This window comes from Euphorbia lathyris, chromosome 3 (assembly GCF_963576675.1).
Source record: "Euphorbia lathyris chromosome 3, ddEupLath1.1, whole genome shotgun sequence".
In the NCBI taxonomy this organism is placed as follows: Eukaryota; Viridiplantae; Streptophyta; class Magnoliopsida; order Malpighiales; family Euphorbiaceae; genus Euphorbia; species Euphorbia lathyris.
In genome coordinates, this window is record NC_088912.1 from 56,949,400 (window position 1) to 56,966,987 (window position 17,588).

Here is a 17,588-nt window from a genome sequence, read left to right on the forward strand (position 1 = left end):
GTCGTTTTTCAGAAGAAGAAAAAAAGAGTTTCTACCAGAAAAGCGCAGTGGAAGTGTGATTGAACTTGACGAAGTTCAAGATAACAAGATACACTCTAAACCTCAAGAAGACCCGAACTTGTTTCCCAGTCAAAGGCGTGGGAAGCATTAGTACCTCGTAGGTCTAGTAGGATATGTCAACTAAGACAACGACATTCTTGTGGATCACTATTGGAGACGTTTTACTCGTGGGAATTTATTCCAAGTTGATTCAAGGATCAAAATATTCAAAGGTTTTGCACTTCAAGAGGTAAACACGTTTAACTCTTTTCACTAGTCTAGTAGTTATTGTCATTTAATGAATATAACAAGATCTATGGGATCGGGAATGTAATTTTTTTAATTTCACCGTGTCTAAGTCACAGACTTTGTCTGTTCTATTCCTACCAGATCCTACTGGAATTCGTCGAAATTCGATGAAGTCATCTTGATCCTTTGTCACATGGTTCGTGGCACTTGAATCAACAATCCATATAGTACTAAATTCAGTTGGCATGACAGTAGTATATACAAAAATTTGACTCATATGTGAGTTAATTGAATGTACCTTAGGGACAATGCAATCATTTGTATATTTCTCTTTCCTTTGGAAGTTGAAACATTTCACGCGTGAGATGTTAGCCTTTTTCTTTTTCTGATTTTTTGGGAACTTTGGCCTAATCTTTGCCATTGCCATAGAAACGCTTATGTTTCTTGTCTTAAGCATTGGATTTGTGTCCAACTAAGTGTAAACCATCATAGTTAGCTTCAGAATGGATCTTAAAATATGTTAACTATTCCTCCTCAAGCTCAAAATGGAGACTCACATCCTCAAATGTCTTGGCAGATGTAGAATAAGTTAGGTGAATCTTCATATGCTCCCAAATGTTAGGCAATGAGCGAATAACTGCCTGGACTTTCTGCTCATCGGTCAAGTTATGACCTTGTGCATTAAGCTCACTGATCATGTTGGACATCTCCCTCGGATGTTTTTTCAAAGTGTGATCAACTTTCTTCTTGTAAATATCGAACTTGATTTCAGAGGCTGGAGCTTTGTCAAAGATGTACCTCTAAACTTGTCCTTCAAAGAAGCCAATAGGTTCTTTGTTGTCTCGCTAGTTCGAAACCCCTTAGTGAGGTTGTCATCCATTGCACTAAGCAAGAAGAAATGGGTTGTGGAATTATTCTTTTTCAAGCCATATAAGCTTCTTTGTCCCTCATGTGATGAGCAGTAGCTCCCACCTCAGGTTTAGCCAAGATCGTTTACAAGATGTCAATGACCTTAAGGTGTTCCAGCACATACTGGATCTTGATGCTCCAACCATCATAATTATCTCTATTAAGTTTGAGGTCTTTGTTAATTTCAGTTATAATTGATTTTGAAGTTGAAGCCATTGTTGGGATCTACAGTGGAATACATGCACGACTTATTGAGAAGTTTATTACAATACATATAGGTTCTCTACGCAACCTATATCTAACTAATCAAGGTTATATCCACCTAAAGGGTTAATAAACCTTGAATCAAGCAGTCAGATAAATTACCAAAAAAAAGGCAAGTACAAAAAGAAAAATTGTGATTGCCCTATTTGCAAACACATCAATGTGGTTTAAAAGTTTGCAAATAGAGGCATGTGGTATGATTGTTTTTACAAAATAAAATATTTGAAATTACATTGTTAAATTTTTTTTTTTGTCGGCACATTGTTAAATTCTGATGACAATCAAAAGCATGTTTTTTTAATTACATTTAAATATTGACAAAATACGGACCTTAAATCAAATTGTAGCCGTATAAAATGAACTTGAACATCAATTTAGTTAATAAACTGTCAAACTAGTAAAAAAACATAAAAATTTCCACTATATATGATTTATGGTTTCGACATAGGGAATTATGTTTTGGGGGTTGTGTTGAAGAAGTTTCCCCTAAAATACCCTCTTGTCACGTAATCATTTTAACATAATTAAGGCATTTACCTTGATTTTACTAACGACGCAAATCATAAAGTTTGTTTTGTAAAAAAAAAAACACAGGCATCAATCTACAAAACCATGAAACCACAAAGGTTTTATTTGAAATCAACCCTAATTTTAATAGTAAATTACTTTAAATTATTAATATAATAAAAATATAATTATATATATATATATAAAATTTTATAAGTGATGGAATGATGAATTTAGCATTTTATACAAAATATATAAAATTTATGGATGGAGTGATAAATAGTCGGTTTTGTAAAAATTTATAGACTTCATAATTCCTAGACTTTTTTTTATCTTCTTACTATCTTGGGTTTGTATTACATATTTATTGATTATTATCATTAGGATTAAAGTTTTTTTTACAGTTTATCCAATTATTCGGTTTGAGGATCGTCGGGCACCCTTTAAATGGATCATCTTCCAATTAAAGCTTTCTGTGTATGTTAGAATTCGAACTCGAGATCTAGTTTAAACAGCTTGAATTCTTTAACCATTCAACCCAACCTTGATGGTACTTGGATTAAAGTTTTAAGTGGATATAATAGGAGAAGGAGCGCGTGTGTTCTCGGCTCCTAGTTATCCTATTCTAATTTCTAACGCAGCAGCTGGGGTGGCTGATGTTTTTGTTGGACTTCCGCCACTTGCACCATATCGAATGCTGTCTCCGGAATTTCAGTTTTGGACAGAGCAGCAACATAGGGAGCAAATGGCTAGTCAACTATTAGTTCAGGTGAACTAAGTTGTTTTTTTTTTTTTTTTTTTTTTTTTTTTTGCATGCCTCATAAATGAGTTAAGATGAACCCACTAATTACAAAAATACACCCAACTTCTTTGAGATATAAACTGGTAGAAAGTAGCTAAAACGAGGGAGATATGAGTAGAACCTACTTATTTATAAATGTTTCCCCGGAACCCGGGAACACTATTTTCAAGCAGCCAAGTTGTAAACTGCAACAAAAGGCATCAGAACGCTACCCATCCATAGCTTTCCATCTTTCTCTTCCACCTCACTGATTGCTTTAACAACCTTGCCCTCACTGTCTTCCAATATCTGTACAACTTTGCCTTCTGGGCTGTACTTTATAGCCACTGCGTGAAGCCGCCCCCCAATCTGAAGCATGTAATGAACCATTGTTGGAATTGGAAGCTTTAGCATCAATGTCCTCAGTTTTGGGTATAATGCAAAAAAGTAAGCATAATTTGTCCTGCGACAGTGAAGTGCTACCCAAAAGTTACCCTCTTCATTAGTCCTCACATTGTCCGGAAATCCCGGTAATATAGCCAATACTTCCAAACTCCCTACTTTATCGCCTTTCAACCAATACTTGCGCAGTCTGCAAATTGTAAACTAAAATTAGTCCCAGTAAAGCTAAATGAAAGATTAATATGGTTTCTGATGGCTCTCCAAGACACCAAAGCAAATTTGGATGTTCTCTCTTGAATCCTACCAAGTGAAAATCACAACAGTATATGGACCTTAAAATTAGGTTCTCTCCATGTCGGCCAGCTTGCAATTTTGTCTCAAGCAAGCATTACCGAGTTACTAAAACTTAAACAATAACAGAAATACTCCTTATTAAAAACGCCAAGTTAGAATTCATGTCATGTTTAAAATATAAAGGCAAATTAAGACAGTAAAATGACTAGAAATTTGTCACGTTATCAGATTAAGAATTAAAGAGGAATTATTTAGATGGTTGTTTGTTTTACACTTTAACTTGTTAATTGCTTTGTTTATGGCTTTAGAAGTTGTTATTTTCCTTTTAGAAGTTTGTTACAACAGCTATACAATTTACAGGTGTATGAATTGTAACTGCTGCCACATCAAGAGTAATTATTCCTATTTAGAGTCCTTCCTTTGTAAGGTAACGGATCAGGATTTATGAATGAAAGTTATTCCTTCTTCTCTCGTCTTCTCATATCTATGTCTCTTCTTCCCATTTCTCTGTTTCTATCTTCTTTTCTATTCTTCTCCCCTAAATTCTATTTCTGCCCTAATCCCTACTGAAATCCTAGTTCTGACGTCGGTATCATAGACACCTTTCCTTGGCCAAAAGAATTTGGGTGGTCAGTAACATTGGCAGCTATGGAAGCCCTTGATCCACAGATCCGATCCTTCAATGCTAAACTCAGTAAGCAAGTTGAAGCTACTGCTGGCTGGGTTGATGCATAAAAAAGCTCAAAATTCTGTGCATTTCTGAATAGAATCAACGAATGGAACTATATTACAAGAGGAATTATCTTACGGATGCTTTTGTGGGAAAACATTACAGCCGCAAACGAAAGGAGAAGACAGCTGTTGCTTAGGTGGATGTGGGGCCGCTTCAGCGTTAAGGGTCGTTTGTTTAAGGGCTTGATTGGATGGGGTTTAGAGGGGTTAATAAGAGAAGGGTTAGTAAGGACGGATAGAAACGCTTGTTTGGGAGGGGGAAGGGTTAGTAAGAGTTTTTACAAACCCATGTTTGGAACACAAAAAAATTAGAAGGGTGGAGGGGTTTTGAATGGTTTTTTTAAGAAATTTCATCCAATTTTCAACCCACCAATTCAGTGGGTTTTGAAGGGTTAGAAATTACACGTCCTTCCCCTTCTTTACCTTTCCCTACCCTTCTCTTATTTACCCTTTCCTACCCTTCATCCAATCAAGTCCTTAGGGTCCGTTTGGTATGCCGTAATGCAATGTAATGTAATCAAACTTGTAATGTAATCAAACTTGTAATGTAATGGAATGGTGATAATGAAGAAATGTAATTACCATTACAATATTTATGTTTACCTAAATAAATATAACCAGAAAATTTTATTTGCACAATTAAAATTAACGAAAAACACGATAACGTGAAAAATGAGATAAAACGAAAAACACGAAAAATGCAAAAAATGTAAAAAAATCAAAATCAAATACAAAATTAGATTTCTTGAAATCAATTTAATTAGTGCATATATAAAAATTACTTTTTTCTCGTTTTTAAATTTTCATATTTTTCTACTTTTTGCGTTTTTGAAAATGATAAGAGGTTAGATTGAGGTGTGAGATTGATAAATAAGAGATTAGAGAAGCTTTGAGGGTAACAATTAAGATTACATGCTTTGGATGTAATGAGAATTCAACTCATTTTTCTATGTAACGGGGATTACAAGCTTTATTGAACAAAATGTAACTATGGTTTTCTCATTACATTCCAATAAAATTAAAAATTGCATCCAAACATAGTAATGGGCTTTTGATGTAATGGGCATTCCATTACGAAGTCCATTACGTCTTACCAAACGTACCCTTAAGGTTTTAGGAAAAGATAAGAGTAAGAGAAGGTTCCGTTCTTTTAAGTGTTTATTTTATTAATTCAATCATTCCTTTTAGGGTAATGCTATTTACCGCAATATTTTTTCCACCTACCGCACTCTTTTTGACATTTATGCCCTTTTCATAATTTTTTCTCAAAAACCAAAACTTTTTTTTTCTCTCTTTTTGAATTTTTTTTAAAATGGATTTGGCCTAAACGGGCAGCGCGCACCGTTCCACCGTACGGTGGAACGAGCATGTACGGTGGAACGAACGGCGCGTGCCATTTCCACCACGGGTGGAACGGGCAGTTCGTCCATTCCACCCGTGGTGGAAACGGCACGTCCCGTCCATTTAGGCTAAATTCATACGGATTCCGCCTCCGTTTCGGAGGCGGAACCCGTGATTTCGGAGTAATTTTTTAAAAAAAAACCTTACGGGAGCATTCATGAAGCCTTTACCCGCTCATGCCTTTGGTGGCATGTCGTTTTAGGTCGGGTTTTTTTAAAATCCAAAAAGCTAGAGAGGATTTAAGAGTTTTGATTTTTTGAGTTTAAATTATGAGAAGGGCAAAATTGTCAAAAAAGTGCGGTAGGTGGAAAAAATATTGCGGTAAATAGCAGCTCACTTCCTTTTATCTCTTTTTAGTTTTGGGTTTGCCCCTAACACCTCTAATCTCGTTCTCCAACCCCTTCTCAAGTTTTCTATTCTCTTTTCCCCTCTCGTACTAACTTAAACATTTACCCTCCTTATAAAATTCCACTTTAGTCTCTATTCTATTTTTTAAATTTATTTTGTTCCTTATATTTATTTATTTTTACTTTTTTATCTTTGAATTAATTTCACTTTTGATCCTTATACTTGTATATTTTTAATTTATTTCCTCAAAAATGGAGGAAAAGTACCTTAATCCCTTTGTATAAGAACAAAGGCGATGTCCAAGATTGTGCCAACTATCGGGGAATCAAATTAATGAGTCACACTATGAAACTTTGGGAGCGAGTGATTGAACAAAGGCTAAGGAGGACGGTGAAGATCTCGGAAAACCAGTTTGGCTTTATGCCGGGAAGATCAACTATGGAAGCCATCCATCTAATGAGACAATTAACGGAGCACTATCGAAATAAGAAGAAAGACTTGCATATGGTTTTCATTGACTTGGAGAAAGCATATGATAAGGTACCAAGGGAAGTACTTTGGTGGGCCTTGATAAGGAAAGGCATTTCGCGGAAATATATTGACATCATAAAGGACATGTATGAGGGAGTATGCACGAGTGTACGTACTAGTGTTGGGAAAACTGAAGAGTTTCCTATTACGATTGGAGTGCATCAAGGTTCCGCACTAAGCCCATTTCTTTTTGCCATCGTTATGGATGAACTAACAAGTTCACTTCAAGATGGTATACCATGGTGCATGCTGTTTGCAGATGATATTGTGTTGGTTGATGAGACGAAAGAAGGAGTGGAGATGAAGTTGGAACTATGGAGGCAAACTCTAGAATCTAGAGGCTTTAAGTTGAGTCGAAGTAAGACAGAATATTTGGAGTGTAAGTTTAGCGGCCGTAGGAGTAGGGAGGCAGGGACAATCACCCTAGATGGGAGAGTTGTTCAGGCCTCGGATTGCTTCCGGTATTTAGGATCTATTATCCAAACGGATGGAGAAGTAGATGGAGATGTTGCCCATAGGATTAAAGCTGGTTGGTCGAAGTGGAAGAGTGCTACGGGTTTCCTTTGTGATCCCGGCATGCCTAATAGATTGAAGGGAAAATTCTACCGGACGGCAATTAGACCAGCATTGTTATATGGTACGGAGTGTTGGGCAGTGAAACACTGCCACATCCATAAGATGTCGGTGGCGGAGATGCGTATGTTGAGATGGATGTGTGGTCACACGAGAAAGGACCGGGTGCGTAATGAAATAATTAGGACAAAAGTAGGGGTTACATCTATTGAGAATAAAATGAGAGAAAACCGACTAAGGTGGTTTGGCCATGTGAGACGTAGAGCGCTTGATGCGCCGGTTAGGAGAACCGAAGAGTGGCAAAGGGATGTAGTGGTGAGGGGTAGGGGAAGACCTAAGCAAACTTGGAGGAGGGTGATCGAGAGTGATATGAGTTTATTGGGAATTGAGGAAAATATGGTAGTGGATAGGACGGAGTGGAGGGAGCGAATCTGTGTCGCTGACACGACTTGATTTTCACGGTTTTATATGATGGTTCATGTTAGCCGACCCCGAATCATTTCGGGACTAAGGCTTTGTTGTTGTTGACTAAATTTTACTTTTTTTATTTTTGTTTTGATCCTTATACTTATTTAGTTATGCCTTTTATCCTTAGACTAATTTACTTTTGATCCTTATATTTATTTTTACCTTTTTGTCCTGAAAAATAACTTTGACCATATTTTTTTCTTTTATCATATTGTTCATTTTTAATATTTATTTTTAATTATTTTAAAATGATTATTTTCTTTTTAAAATAGAATATTTATGTTTTTTTATTAACTTTATTTCAGTTTCTTCGATTCCATGGAAAGTAATTGATTTTAATTCTTAATATTTACATGTGATTAATTTATTAATAGAGACACAATTTATAGAGATTATTGTTAAAAACACAATTTTTGGTTTATTACCTCATTTGAACCAAACAGCCACAAAAAAAAAAAAAAAAAAAAAAAAAAATTAGAGGTATATTATTCCCTTTGTGGAATGAAACAAATAGATAAGGGAATTCGGGATCATTCCATTCATTTCTGCTTGTTTTCCTTTTTTGATTCCATTCTATTACCCTTGCGCGAACCAAACGCCTTCTAAATGGGGTTGTGTTTAATAATTATTATTTTATGTTTGGTAGCTGCTTATTTAGGATAGTATCTCGTTTTTATTGGGATTTTATAGAGAGATCCGGGTGTTACAACTCAGAAAAAACACTTTCCATACATTGTTTGACACCTGTCTCTCACCTCTTCAATTTTTAAAATTCCTTTTTATTATTTGCAAAAAAAAAAAAATATGTTTTGATGGAATAGAACAAATTTACTTCTTCCCTGTTCTTTCTGTTTGTTCGACGCGCCACCGATCTCCACCGTCGTCGTTCCAGTGCCACTTCCGATCTCCACAGCAGCTCGTCCAGACCGCCTACGTCCTCCGTTGCTTCCTTACGCTCGTCCAAATCAATTTCGGGTGGGTTAGCAAACAAACTGAAGTTTTATGGGTTGTATCCAAATTCTGCTGGCCTGAAGACCACTGCGCTGATAACAACATTCCTCTGCCTAATATCACCAGCAGGATCCTTTCAAAGGCAACTGAGTACTGCAAGAAGCACGTCGATTCTCCTAAGTCCGAAGATCGTCTCTCCTCCGTCGACGAAGAGCTCAATACATGGGACGTTGGGTTCGTGATTTAATTGATCTTATACTACTGGTTCACATGGGGATTTATTTTAGGAAGAGCGGTTCTTGCTTAAATTCAAATAGGAATACCTTTGTTGATGGAAGTTGTTTATCTGTTAAGATAATAGATGTTTTGGTAATCACGATCTAGGTGTTTTGTAGTTGAATAAAAAATTGAACTTGTTCTGCAAATGTCTGAAACCTTCCCCAATAGATGAAAGTAGAAATTTTGTATCAGTATTAGATTTTATCATAGTGTTAATGGAAAAAATGAGGACCTTTTTTTGTGCTCTTTTACCCCATCCCTTTTGTGTGCAAGTATCTTCATTATCTTGAAATTTCATTTATTTGATAGTGCTGCACAGAACTGTCAAAGTGAATATGAATTATGGGATTTGAAATTTGAAATTTGATTTTTAAGTGTTGGGTTTTGAATGTCGTTGTTTCTTCAACTTCTCATCCGTCTTTACAGCACAATTTTTTTTTTCTTCTTTCCATTGAGCTCCGCTGGTTGCCGCAGTTGATATCGGCGGTACTGCGGAGGCAATTTTTCCTCTTCCGGCGATTCCCTCCTTCTGCCCCGTTTTTTCTTTTTTCTTGAAGAAACATTAGATCTATTATTAACGATTAAAAGGAAAAAGGAATTTTAAAAATTGAAGAGGTGGGAGACAGGTGTCAAACAATGTATGGAAGGTGTTTTTTCTGAGTTGGAACACCTCTCTATAAAATCCCCGTTTTTATTAGCTAGTAGTATTTGTTAGGTTTTTTTTAATTCAAACAAAGAATATTGGTAGAATCGTATTTGGGAAGCATACCTTACGTGGTTAGGAATTCTATCTCTTTCAGAATTTTTATCGAAGAAAGATAAGGAAGAGTCGATGGCTTTTTAATAAAAAAACCCATCATTCATAAAGTTAAGAAAAATAGGTTCTTCAAGGAGGGACAAAAACAAGAAAAAGGAAATCACGCTTGAGTGCACAATGGAAAGACTCGTGAGGAGATCATATTCGCAGACCCAAACAAATTGGTACCAGAGCCAATCGCCATGGGTGATTTTGAACAAAGGACAGCCAAGGTTCAGGATCCGGATCGTAGGTAGCAGAATCGGATAAGAAGTTTAGCCAAGAGCTGCTAAAGCATGAAAGGATCCAACCTTTGCTAGAATTGCATGTTTTGCGAAAAGGAAAGGAAGCCGAAGGTGGGGCTGCAATTGGAAACAATGAACCATAGGCAACAGGGAATTACGGTGACCAACATCGAGATTCAAACACCGTTGTTCCAAAGTATATTAGACTTGAGTTTCCTTCTTACAACGGAAAAGAGGGTCCTTTAGGCTGGTTGTAGCGTTGCGAGCAGTTTTTCAGTAACCAAAGAACAGACGGAAGAGAGAATTTACATGACTAGAGAAGCACAATTGTGGTACTATCGACGTCAGGACACACTTGGGACAAGTTTGTTTGCTACGTTTTGGGCCTCCATTGAGCAGTTACTCCTTGGGTGAATTAACTAATCTCCGACAAACGGACAAACGGGAACGGTGAAAGAGTACCAGCAATAATTCCAAACCCTTCTTGCTAGGGCTATATCTATGAGTGACCAACAAATCGACCTATTTACTGTCGGGTTGTTTGAAAACTTAAGGATGGATATGGAGATGCAAAATCTTCCAAGTCTGGCTACCGCTATGAATTTTACAAGGGTTTTGGAACGAAAGTTGCAAATCAACCGAAGAACTAGCATGGGAACTAGCATGGGGCGAGCCAGTTATTCATGGGCAGTGCCTAAGGGGATCAACTCATTACCCTCCATTCAAGCCAACCGTGAATAAAAGACTTCAGTGACTAAGAACATCTCTAATGGAGTATAATGAACCACTCAATATACCCCATTGTATCATACTCTCCCATTGGAGAAAATATGATAAAAAATGACAATTACCAACCGGTTGAGCACTCTTTTTTTTTTTTTTTTAATAGTTAGCTATTCTTTTATGCTCATAGCCTAGTATTTTTTTTATTCTTTTTTTTAATATTTAGCCCTCATTTTATATAACATCACCACCAATATTTTTTTTTAAGTATCACCGCCTATACTTAAGTCTCATTTCTTTTATTTTTTTAAATCTCATTTCTTTAAAGTCTTATTTCTTTAATATTTAATTTTTTAAATCTGCCTAGTATTGTAGTACATAGCAGTTAATTTACTTCTTATACTTTGTTAAAAAAAATTACGTTTAAATACATGTTCTATTTGTATATAAAATTATTAATTAGAGAAAAATAATTAAATTATTAATTATGTAGTTATAGGAAAAAAAACAAAATTAATTATGTAGTTAAATTAGTGGTATAGAAAATAATAAAAAAATATGATTTAATAGTAGGTCCATTTGATTGAGTGGTTGTAGTGTTTAACCATTGGAGTAAGATAGTATGATGGAATAAAACTTTATTGAATGGGCTTCCAAAGATGATGTGTCATGGCTATTGAGTGGTTATATGGTTTAACCATTGGAGATGCTCTAACAACACAAAAGCTTTGAGTATGGGCAGGAGCGATCCGCCTCTAATCAAAAGGTTGTCTCGTACAAAAATGGCAAAACATAGGGCTCAAGGACAACTTTCTAATTGTGATGAATTATACTCCGCAGGTCATAGATGTTAATGTCTTTTTTGCCTTTTGTGGCTTATTCGGATGAAGAGGGAGATATCACAGACGACTTGGCAAAATCTGGCTTATGACAAGGAGAGAATGGGTTTAGCGTTGCCCATTCAACATTAGAGAACATATTTAAGGGGTAGAAAGTTCCAGGTAAATACCGACCAAAAGAGTTTGAAGCATCTCCTCAATCAACGTATTACCACGCCGGATCAACAAAATTGGATGGCAAAGCTGCTGGGATACCACTTTGAGATATTTTACAAACCCGGAAAACTAAATATTGCAGCAAATGCTCTTTCAAGGAGGGATGAAGATGGGGAACTCTCCATGCGCACGTCATATCCGCGATGGGAAGATGGAGCTCGATTGTTATGGGAAGTCGAGGAAGATGCACGCACATCTGAGAACAGTCAAATCCGATTTAACGAGGGACCCAAATTCTCGCCTAGGCTTCCCGCTTAAGGAAGGTATCCTCCTTTACAAGAACAGGCTGGTAATTTCCGCGACTTCACTGTTGATTCCTTCCTTGTTGCAAGAATTTCAGTCTTCACCATCGGGAGGGCACTCGGGGTTCTAACGTACCTATCATAGACTAGCCGCCAACATATATTGGGCGGTTATAAGTACATCAATGCAGGAATTTGTCAAAAATTGTGACATCTTTCTACGCTTTAAGGCATTTAAGCGTCTACGTTGGGCTGCTGCAACCTCTAAATGTTCTGGAGGTAGTTTGGACAGAAATGTCTATTGATTTTATAACGGGCTTACCCAAGTCGAAAGGTTTTGATGCAATATCATGAGTGGTGGATCGGTTAAGCAAAAATGCACTTTATTGCCCTTAAACATCCATATTCAGCTAAATCGATTGTAGAGATATTTGTCAAAGAGAACATTCTTCTCCATGGCATTCCCCTAACAATTGTAAGTTACCGGGACCTTGTCTTCATGAGCAATTTCTAGTGAGATTTGTTCAAATTGCAAGGTATGTCCTTGAACATGTCTTCCACTTATCACCCCGAGGCAGATGGATAGAGGGAAGTTACCAATCATTGCTTGGAAGCTTACTTTCGTAACTGGGCTCACTGGTTACCATGGGATGAATATTGGTTCAACACAGCATTCCACATCTCTACGGGAGTGAACCCGTTCGAGGTAGTGTATGGCAGGAAACCGCTCAGAGGTGCTAGCACAATTGAAAACCAACCTGCTCAAGGCCAGACACACAATGAAAGAGAGGGTTGATTTACAACAAAGGGATGTACTTGGAAGAACGGAGACTGGGTTTATTTGAAGCTGCGACCACACAAACAACAATTAGTAGCCCACCGGATCAATCAAAAACCGGTTGCTCGCTTTTACGCACCATTTCAGGTTCTAAGACATATTGGTCGGGTAACCTACGAGCTAAAACTACCAAAAACCTTCGAAGGTGCACCCGGTATTTCATGCTTCAGTGCTCAAGTCAGCGAATAAACCTCGTTCAATGGAACCAACTTTACTTGAGGGTTTCGAAGTGGCCATTGATGAAACAGAACAACCCGCTGAAGTCTTAGCAACCTGGACAACTAGCAAGCAGGGGGAGCGGAAAAAGCCATGCGGGAAGATGAACTTAGCATAAGGGCTCAATTTCCCGCATTCAGTCTTAAGGACAAGACTACTTCTACAAAAGGTGGCAATGTTAGCAATGACATTAAAAGGAGTGCTAAGCCCAGGGTCTGGAGAGTTTATGAAAGAAAGAAAAAGAAAAGGGGACACTTGTAGCATAGGAATAGGTGATTGTTATTCTTGTAGGTGTGTGTGTTGTCTGCTAGTGTCCATTAGGGTCTTAAATAAGTGGTGGGGCTATCTATTGAGGGCAATTTGGCTTTCAGTTATTCTGGGAATCACCTTCGGAGAGAAGGGGATTAGGGGCTGGTCCCTGGGGAGGGTATTACTGGAGTGGTTCTTATCCTTTGTGTATCAGTCATTGTTTCATTGAGATTATATAATATTAGTTCACTGTTTCCTTTTAACTATCTAATTTTTCCTTACTGTCATCTATCGTTGGTGTCTCTTGATAGGATCCTTCTTCATGCAATATCTAGTCATGATAAACATGATGTCACCAGCAGCGTGAGAGAGATTCCTGATTTCACATCTCAATTAGCTTCCTCAAATCTTATCGAATCTAGACCACTGGAAGGACTGAGGGTTGGTCTTATCCGAGAAACTCTTGGTGACAGTGTAGATAATGGAGTAAAATCTGCAATTAGTAGTGCTCCTTCACACCTAGCAGTGGACTGTGGCAAAAGTATTGATAGAAGCATTTTCTAAATCATATGCCTCAACTCAAGTGATAGTTGTAGATGAAATAAGCACGAAAATTGAAGCAATGGTTGAAGTACAATTGCATAATGTTGGATTCAGCTGGTAGCCACTGCTCATGGAGTTACAATAGAAAATTTGATAGTGAATCCATCTCTGGAAATGCTTGTTGGAGAAATACAAAATGCTCCACTAAGGGATGAATAAGCAAACCACAAATGAGTCCAGAAGATAATGTTGGAGAGGAAGGGACCTTCAGCATTTAATTGTGCAGTGGAAATAATCTCAAAAGATGAATTACGAGTTCATTATAGACTAGAAGCAACTATGGATCCATTCTCTCAGGTCATTCACCATATGTCGAAGTCCGCAAGATGTGTCCTCGGAGTTCTAAAGAAAAAGTAAAAAATAGAACCTTTCACTAAAACATCAGTTCGAAATAACATTGAGGTTCTTCCAACAAATCTCCAGATGAGTAATGAAAGGGTGCTTGCTAATGACATCATTTCTTTTAAAATTGGAGAATATTCTTTGGAAGATGAGACACCACTTCACTTATATGTCAATGGGTTCTTAGAGGCAAGCATAATCTAAGGGATTAGCCAAGTTGAACATGGATACTGCAGTTTAATGAACTGAAAATATCAATGAGGCAGATGCAATACTTGTGTTGCAGTCCAAGTTGAAGAAAAATCCTATGATCCAAGTTGTGTTGCAGTCCAAGTTGAAGAAGACGAGCTCACTAGTGCAGATTGCAAAGACCATAAGGGTTTTGTCAAGTGATTGTGCTGATGGATTGAGGGATTCCAAATTTGAAGACAAAGCAAAATCGTCTAAGAAAACTGATGCCCTAGATGAGGTCAAGATAGCTATTGAGTGGGTAGTAATCCCTAAAGGGGAACCCGTGGAATAACTTTCAAAGCCATCTCACAGGGGAGTGGTATGTTGGACCTAGTTGAGAATCCATTAAAGCAGTATCGTCTAAATTTCAAGAGGCTTGATGGCACAATGCGTTTGCTTATTCAAGCTGTGGCAAAGTTACTCCAAAAGGAATACTATGGAGCGGCATTGGACAATACTCGGGAGAATCATTCCGTGTTAGCAACCGCAGTTTCACTGCTTTTTGTACATTCTTGGGGACAAGAATGCACTAAAGGGAAGGGTATTGTGACGTTATCATAGTAAGAATTAAAGGGGAATTACTTAGATGGTTATTTGTTTTAAAGTTTAAATTGTTAATTGCTTTAGCAATTGTTGATTTCTTTGTTTTATGGCTTTAGAAATTGTTATTTGCCTTTTAGAAGTTTGTTACAACATTTCTACTATTTACAGCTATTTAGAGTCCTTCCTCTGTAAGGTAACAGATCATATTTTATTAATGGAAGTTATTCCTTTTTCTTTCTTCTTCTTCTTCCTCTCCTCTCTTCTCTATTCTTTTCTTCCTATTTCTGTGTTTCTCTCTTCTTTTCTATTCTTCTCTTTTCCCCTAGATTCTATTTCTTCCCTAATCCCTACTGTCAGAAATCCTAGTTATGACAAAAATGCATGGACTAAATACAAACGACAAAACATATGGATTATCTAATTTGAAAGCAACCAGGTGAAATGAGTTCCTAAAACCATGCAGGTACCATACCTCCATAAGATCCTACTAATTTAGTGTCCAGTTCCTCCAAACTGCAATTCCTAACCGCATCTATAGATTCAAACAAACTGCAGGAAAAGCCTGCTTATGTGTACACTAAATAGCACAACATGACTATACTCGTCTGACTTCTTATTTAATAAGCTGTTCCCCTAGAAATATTTCAGGTTGGGCAGGGAAAAATTACTGACTTACCGAGCCTCTACAATCCTCTTATATTTGTAAGTTTTTTGGGCTTCCAAATTTTTCTATTTCAGAAAAAAAAAAGATAAAAAAAATAAAAGAAGAAAGAGTTTTGCTTTAATAGTAATAAATCCAAAGTTTGTGACAGTGTGACTTTGCAAAAATGTGCAGAAAGAGAGGCAAACAAACTCACCTACCCATGGCTCCTTCACAGAACACAAAGAAGGTGCCATCCTTGCTTAAGGACAGGCCATTTGGAAATTGAAGATTTCTCACAAGGACAGTGGTTTCCTTTGTTGTTAGATTGTATTTTAGAACCCTCCCACTGTCCTCTGATGAAAAAACCAATTGCATGAAGTTCCTGAAAGAATGTTAGGAAACCACATCAAAAGATAGAAGACAAACAAAATAGGCATTGCAGTCTATACTTGCAACTTAAGAATTGAAATTATGGCACCTCTTCAAACAAATTGGACTGATGAACTTGGACAAACTTTAATAACGTCATAGTCTGCATGGTTCAAAAAGCAGAATATGATGCAATAGGGCTGTGAGGCATTTAATAGGACTCAAGTTAGGGAACTTGCTGTAAAAATGACCGGGATCCAATTTAAGGAGAAGATGGAGAAGGTCATATCAAACTATCTTTTAGAACTCTTAGTGGCTCCTTAAGTGAGCCCCTATTATCTGCAACTTAATCAACTTAAGAAAAAGTTACTTCAATGTGGGAAAATGGTGAGAAATAAAGATTAAGTGGGCATTGAGATGTGTCCGGTATGATTATGTAAAGGAGGTGGCTTCAGAAGCATTTTCCAATAAAGGGAAGCAGTAATAGTGTTAATAAGAGATGAGAAAGCCTCCAATTCCAAAAAATAAAAATGTCATAACCTCCTCTGGTATTGAGTGCTGCTGTCAGTAAAGTAAATATTCCCTTGTTCATCAATGTCTAGATCATTGGTAAATCCCAGCGGTATCCCTTCTGCCTCAGTTGTTAGAGATGTTGCCATACCACCTTCTGGCCCTACTTTCATCAGCCCGAGATATGCATCTGCTATGTACAAATCCCCATTTTTCTTATCAAATCGGAGCCCCAAAGGCCTGCCACAGATATGCTCATTCTTCAAATAACTCGATGGCGATGGTTTGGGATTACATATTTCTGATCTGAATTTCAAGAAAAGAAAACGCAGCAAGCAGATTACACACACAGTTGAACAAATTATACAAGAAAATACAAGAGTTTGTTATTGTTTGTACAATATGAAATATAACGAAAATCATCTAGGCTAGGCAATCTTCATAAGTCAAATAATAGAGTGAGTTTCTGCATTTGTTTAATCTTATTCCTTGCTAATCATGGATGTAGTAGACATAAATAAAATAAGAAGAAAAACATCGCAAAAAAATCGAATAAAATTTACCTATTTGGTGAAGTATAAGCAAAATCAGTCCATTTAAGTCCATCCCAGAAGACAATTCTCCCATCAGCAATACCAGTATAAGGGCCACGTCCAAGAGGATCAAACGCAATGCTTTCCGGGCCTTGGATTTGATCTACGAAGTTAATTTCCGACCTCTGAAGTAAATTAGCATCGTCTTTCTCGGTAGGAAGCAGTGACCAATCAGGCAAGTCAACGTAGTGCGACTTGAAGTCGGGGAATTCTGAGATAGCACTGTGCTTGAATGGATCGATGCCGCAATACAATGCTAAAAGGAGGAAGAGTAGTGCGAGAAATCGAGTAGGATTCATTGCCAGATTCTTCAACTTCCAGGTAACAGAGAGAAAGAGGAGGAGGAGGAGGAGAAAAGGTATTATGAGCCAACTACCACCCAACCCAAGTGTGAGCGTTTGAAAATAGGATTTGAATGATAAGTAAACTAATTACACATGCATTTCCTTCTTTCCAGACATCCTCTTGGGTAGCTCAAAATAAATAAATAAAAGGCTTAATACATCATTTGCCCCCTGAACTTGTCCAAAAAGCTTGATTGGCCCCCTGAACTTTCAAAGTGTTCCGATAGTTCCCTGAACTTGCAAAAAATATCCAGTTAGCCCCTTAAACTTGCGTAAAACGTAATCAATTGATCACTTGATCGTAAAAAAGTAAGTTAA

At 37.2% G+C, this 17,588-nt stretch overlaps 1 protein-coding gene across 1 annotated transcript; it reads right to left on the minus strand.

The window, feature by feature from the left end:
* Positions 1-2,815: 2,815 nt before the first annotated feature.
* Positions 2,816-17,368, minus strand: LOC136223176 (protein STRICTOSIDINE SYNTHASE-LIKE 3). Its single transcript, XM_066011046.1, has 4 exons — positions 16,897-17,368; positions 16,364-16,639; positions 15,669-15,836; positions 2,816-3,341 (listed from the first exon to the last, which is right to left on the minus strand). The coding sequence occupies exons 1-4, from the start codon at positions 17,223-17,225 to the stop codon at positions 2,936-2,938; spliced, it is 1,179 nt and encodes a 392-aa protein (XP_065867118.1). The 5' UTR covers positions 17,226-17,368; the 3' UTR covers positions 2,816-2,935.
* Between the last annotated feature and the right edge of the window lie 220 nt (positions 17,369-17,588).